Genomic DNA, 5,964 nt, shown 5'->3' on the forward strand with positions numbered 1-5,964 from the left:
GCGGCCGCGGCCGGCGCGCGAAGCCCAGGCCCCGCAGGTCGAGCCAGCGCCGCGGCCCGCGGTCCGCCGAGGCCCGCAGCTCCAGGCACAGCCGCTTCCAGGGCCGCTGCTCCCGCAGGCCCTGCCGCACGTCGAACACCTCCCAGCCGGCGGACGAGGCCGCCCGCGGGTCCAGGGCGCGGGAGTCCAGCGGTCGCGGCGAGAGGCAGGCGGAGAGCTGCACGTGCAGCGGGGCGGCGGGCGGCGGGCGGCCCTGGGGGGCCCGGCGGAACAGCCGCAGCTCGGCCCCCACGAGCTCCTCCGTCTCCGAGAGGGTCGACACATCAAACACATACTGCTGCCGCCTCAAGGGAGCGGGCGAGAGATCGTCTGCGAGATAAAAATAATTACAGTCAGTTGCGCTCGGGGGGATCTGCCGAGAGGTCTCTGAGGCGGGAAAGAGAGGGAGCACTGCCGGCTTGCCCGGCCGGGCCGCTCCTGCCTGCCTCACCCCCCACCCCCAGCCCGACCGGGACCGGGGGAGGGTAGGGAGAGGAGAAAGAAGGAGAAGGGAATAATATGGAAAGGGAAGAATGTGGGAAGGAAAGGAAATATGAAAGAACCCGCACCACACAGGACACAGCTCTCCATCACTAGAGGCAGACCCTGCTCCACCACATCCTCTGCCTATCAGCCCCATATACACGTATCTGTGCTCCTCTGAGGAAAACCTGGACTTCTTTTTTGACACATCGGTGTACAAAGTGCAGCGCAGAAAGCAAACCAGATTCCCTTGAGCTGCTTTCCAATAAAATGTTTACAACCCAGCAAATACAAAAATTCCCAAAGCCTCTGTGTTTCCCCAGAAGCTAGTAAAGCTTGTGTAGATTTCTATAGTAAAAGTGTCACTGGAGCCTCTGTTCAGCAGCCCCTCGCCGCTTTTCCAAAATCAGCCCGCCCCAGGGGTAGAAACAGAGAAATATACACCCGCCTGTTATTTATCGATATCAAAGGTCACTGCGATTCCTAATCAGTATGTTTCACAACCTCGGCTCTACCTGACAGCTCTCTGGGAACCTCCTGCGGGGCAGGAGAGACAAGGGGATGATTTATGCAAACCAAAAACCTTCAGACGCGCCACGGCGATGTAAAAAATCAATGCGGATTAACGTGCAGTTAATCAGCGCGGATTAGCACACTCGACAGACGCCCTGCGTCGCTGCGTGTTCCCCTAGACGTCAGCAGGGAGATGGAGCGTGGAGTGCAGCAGGGACAGCGGGAATTGCTGGGAAAAAGACCTGCCCCGCAGCCAGGCCACGGGATCCTCCTGCGGAGCCTGGCTGCCTGCCGAGCGCGTCCCCCTCGCCCCGCCGGGAGCCGCCGTGGGAGGCCCCGGCCCCGCCGCCCGCCCGGCCCCGCCGCGCACCCAGGCGGCATCTCCGGCTGCGGAGCTGGGCGCCCGCAGCGCCCCGCACACCTGCCCGGCTCCCGGAGCCAGCGGCCGGAGCACGGCCCCGGTCCCCGCCTCGCCCGGCACCGTGGCACGAGGAGTCAGCAAGGAGAGGGAGTTCCCGAGCCGGAGCTTCCCCGCCTCCCCGGGGCTGCGCGCCGGCGGGAGCGATGCGGAATCGGTCAGGCATCCCGGAAACTTTGAAACCAGGCCTTTCGCATCCCTGCCTCCGCCTCCCACTCCAGGCTTGTCTGTTTCCTCGCCGTGGGATTTCTCCTTCCCAGCGAGGGGCGAGAGGCAGCCTGGTTGTGCATCCCGCTCAGGGACTGCGGAAGGAGAGTGAAAAAAACACGAGCAGAGCCCGAAAAATGTCGTCACAGTCCAGGTGACGACAACAGCTGCTTTATTGAGCTGTGAAAATAAAAGTGAAACCCGTCGGGAGCTGCCTAGAGGTGCTGGACAGTTTCATCAGCACTGCAAGTACAGACCAGGATTCGGTCCATGAGTCTCCTGTGGATTTTGGGGGAGCGTGGGGGTAGTTCTGCCCTTCGCAGGCGCGGGCTGTGGGCTGAGGTGCACGTGGTTGCAGGAGGAGGGTCCAACTGCTCAGGGGTCTCTGGTATCATTGCCTCCTCCTTCAAGGGCGTCCTGGGAGCTTCAGAGAAAAGCGGATGAGCCTTCGGGTAAGATAGACGAGAAGGAGGAGGAGGACCTGCGCTTTCTCGTCGTCTTGGTGGTTTTTTTCTGCATCCAACATCTGTCAGATACCCGGGCGTCCGACAGGGCGCAGAGCCATCTCCTGGCCCTGCCGAAGTGCCACAGACCTTCGTTCAAAGGCTCCAGCGACCATCGAGCAAACTAGATCAGCATCTTCCTCTGCGGCTATCCCCAGCATCGGGACGTGGGCAGAGCCGAGCCTGGGCACGGATTCCCATTTAATCGCTCTCGTTGCTTAGGGGATGGAGAGGCGGGTGTCACGCTTCCTTTCACAGAGAGATGCTCGCTCTCTTTGATACTCCCAGTCGCCATGGGGTGGGGGTGAGGAGAGTGCTGCCTCCAGGCCGCTGTCCCTCCGGAGCAGACAGCCCCACATACACTCCTCGTCCTGTTCTTGACCAGCGCCAAAGTCCTGACGTTCCCCATATCTCTGCCGGGGTGCAGGAGCAAGGCAGCACTGCCCAGCAGCCACAGCTTTCAGGGAAAGGACAGCCCTTTCCCGAGGGATGAGGGAACACGAAGGTGACAGCGCCTCTCCCCTTCCCGAGGAACTGTCACGCAGGTGGCCTGTCGCAGCGCAGGAAATAATCCCATTCGGGGGTAACATCCATGCATGCAGCTTAGACGGGAGGGAAGCAGCGAGAGGCTGAATTGCCCGCATGTTCCCGCTGCTCAAAATGGGCTCTAAAGGGTCTGCAGACCCTCGTCACCTGGCGGTGCGGGAGGAAACCAGCTCCGGCACTGTGGCTGCCAAAAGGCTTGCTCAGGGATGCTCCCTAAGCAGCATCTTTTGAGACTCCAGTTTGGTGAGGGTTTGGGGCGTTGCATGGCAGGTCCGGGTTGCTCGGTGGCATGGCACGCTGGCGACACGGCCGCTTTGCAGAGAAATGTGCCCCCGCTCAAGCGGATCTCTGAGACGGGTTTCAGCAGCACCGAAAGTGTGCTGGAAAAGTCCCACTGGCTCAGGCAGCTGCCGGCTCCCGTGCCTCTCTCGGGAGGGCAGGGAAAGGGGCAGGGCTGCCGGTTGTTTCAAATAAGCAGCTTTGAATCCGATCAGATAAACGCTATTTATTCACTCTTGTAACCTAATAATTCCAGATGAATACATAATCCTAAACCAGTACTGGCTCGCTCCCAGCGCAGTCAAGAGGGTGGGAAAAGCAGCGGAGGGCGGGGAGGGAAAGCGGGACCTCCGAAACCTCCACAAAACGGGAAGAGACGGGTCTAGGTTAGGGACCCTTTGTTCCCAGCGAAGCTGCTGCCTTCCCAGCACACAAAGAGCGGCAGCAGAGACGGCGTGGGGACACCCTGACTGTCCCTCTCTCTCCCCGTGAGCAGTGCACAACGGATAGGGGCTTGTCCTCTTCAGTTTTCCTTTAAATCCAAGGAGCGACTGGGGTAAAACCCGGGGTTTCTAACAGCCAGCTGGAAATCTGCCTTTTTCTCAGGCTAGCTGAAGCTGTCCTTACAGATATTCCCGTTACCGAAATACTTGGTGCGAACAGCAAAGTCATCCCAGCTGGGCTGGGGAGAGACACATTGCAGAAAATGCACCGGGGAGGTGTGTTTGTATTTGTAGCGCTGATGTAAATGAATGTTAGCTCCGCAGTAAGTATTTGTTCTATTTCGACTCTCCGCAGTTTATTCTTTTTTTTCGGGCGAAAATAAATATTAGGAGGGGGAAGGAGGGACAGAAGGAGGAAGTAGGTCTATCTGAAATTTAAGAATATGCCAGTGGCGGATGGGAGAGAGAGCCCTACTCCGCTGTGCCCCTCGCGAGGCGCTCGGGCAGCGGCGTGCCCGGTGCTCCCGCGGCCGGGCCGGGCCGAGCCGGGCCGGGGGCTGCCCCGGGGCCCCGCCCGCCCTCGCCCACGCTTTCCTTCGCCGTGCGGTGGCTGCGGTTTCTGCATCTCCGAAGCTGAATGAATGACTGGGTTGGGACTTTTCCCTCAATTCCCTGTGTGAAGCCTCTCCCGTTTCCCGGGTCGCTTTCTCGCCGCAGTCTGGGCTTTGAGGAGAGACGGGGGTTAACGAAGGCTACACAAAGTTTCCCTTTTCATGGCAGATCAGGTACTGGGCTCCCAGCCAATTCATCAGGGTTCAGATCTTAACTTTACATCACTGCAAATTATACCCAAACCACATTCAAGAAGAATTTTCCCATTCCCAAATTCTCTTTCAAGCCATATTTAAACTCGCAAACCAAAAGCACATTTTCAGTTTAAAGACACTTTGCAGACACTCGCACAACAATAATCTGGAAATTAAAACATATATTGTCCCTAATTACGAAGGTCTGCCCACACGTTGTCTGCGGAGTCGCAAGGCTGACAGGTATTTCTTTCGGAGCATTACCCAAGCTGTGTGAAACAACGGGCTGACTCTCCATGTGTGGTATTTCTCCGGGTTTCAATTCCACATCTCCCAGCGCCTGCCTCGCCGCGGTTTTTTATTACACCAAGTGATTAGATTTAAATGCATCGTTCGCTTTGCTATCGAGTAACCGAGAAAGACCACACCTTCCTCGGACGGATTCCCAATCCTGCCAAAAAACACTAACTAGTTGTTGGAGGGCTGTTTCTTTTTTCTTTATTTTTTTTTTCTTCCTCCTCGGAGCGGGGAGGCACATGGCTGTGATGTACCTTTGATCACCGCTGTACCGTACCTGCTCCGGAAAGGCTGCCTGCCCTTGCCCGCTCTCCCGCTCGCCGCCGTCTCCCCGCTTGCCACAAGCGACTCTCGGCCCTCGGGCATAGAGGGATCGCTGCAACACCCGAGGGACACGTCCCGCAAGGCTCCGGGCCCTCGGCTGCCGGCATCGTCCCAGGGGATGCGCCGAGGCGGACGGGAGCTTCCTTGCGGGGTTTTTACCTGCTGTAACAGACCTTAACCCAGTATCTTTCCCTTTCCCCACTTGCGGTGCTTACGCTACCCGAAACACTTCGACGGAGGAGAAATAATTCCTCCGTAATTATTCGTGTTGAGAAAATCGACCTGAATATTCCCAGCGCTTGGAGCTAAGAAATGCAGCGAAAATATTACTGAGCGATAAATGTGGAAGCGCTAAGATACAGTAACAGAACATACAGATCTGGCCATAACTAGCAAAGATTGAAAGATCCCCTTTCGCTCATAAATCAGACTTCAGGCACGAGAGGATGCCTACCCTCAGTTTCAGCCTGCCCCGAAATCGCAAGGAAAGGAGGGTTTTCCCTCCTTTCGGAAAAAAGGACCGTCGACCGTTTTGGGGTTTTTTTCTGTTATGAAGGGAGGAGGTAAATGAGGAGGGCGAGGCGCCCCACTGCCGTGCCCAGCACCGAGTGGCCCTGGCCTGCGCCGGATTTTCTCCCCGCGGGCCACTCCGCTGCCGGTTGGGGCCAGCCCAGCTGCGGCACAGCATCTCCCCGCGGGCGGCGGAAACTCCACAGCTCCGAGGCGGAGACCTCGGACCTCCGTCCCCCACCCGGGTTGTTTCCCCCCCCCCCCCCAAAAAAAAAAAAAAAACAAACAAACAAACTAAAAAATTTGCAACCTCTTAGCAAGCCACGCAGGAGGGTTTCTGGATTAAAAAGAAAAAAATAATAATAACGAAAAAAATCAGGATCAGGTCCGAAATGAGCCACCGGAATAGGTGATAGGCGTTAATTACTCGTCCTGTTAGCATAGCGGCTCCGCGGCCGGGCACCGCCCCGCCGAGCTGCCTGATCTGCGGAGCGCCCGGCGCCGCTTCCCCGGACCGCCCTCCCGTGCGCGAGCCCCCACGCCTTCTCCAGGGACAACAAACAAACGAAAGATAAACTAAAAAATACGCCCCCCCC

General features: G+C 57.8%; 1 protein-coding gene across 1 annotated transcript in view; it reads right to left on the reverse strand.

Moving 5' to 3' along the window:
• Positions 1-5,964, reverse strand: part of GDF6 (growth differentiation factor 6) — an 11,001-nt gene that overhangs the window by 537 nt on the left and 4,500 nt on the right. Inside the window, exon 2 of the mRNA XM_041470812.1 lies at positions 1-369. This exon is cut by the window's left edge and continues 537 nt beyond it. Within this exon, the coding sequence (XP_041326746.1) occupies positions 1-369 (369 nt within the window). The remainder of the gene's footprint in view (positions 370-5,964) is intronic.

Source organism: Pyrgilauda ruficollis, unplaced genomic scaffold, assembly GCF_017590135.1.
Source record: "Pyrgilauda ruficollis isolate IOZ18807 unplaced genomic scaffold, ASM1759013v1 scaffold25, whole genome shotgun sequence".
Taxonomy (NCBI): Eukaryota; Metazoa; Chordata; class Aves; order Passeriformes; family Passeridae; genus Pyrgilauda; species Pyrgilauda ruficollis.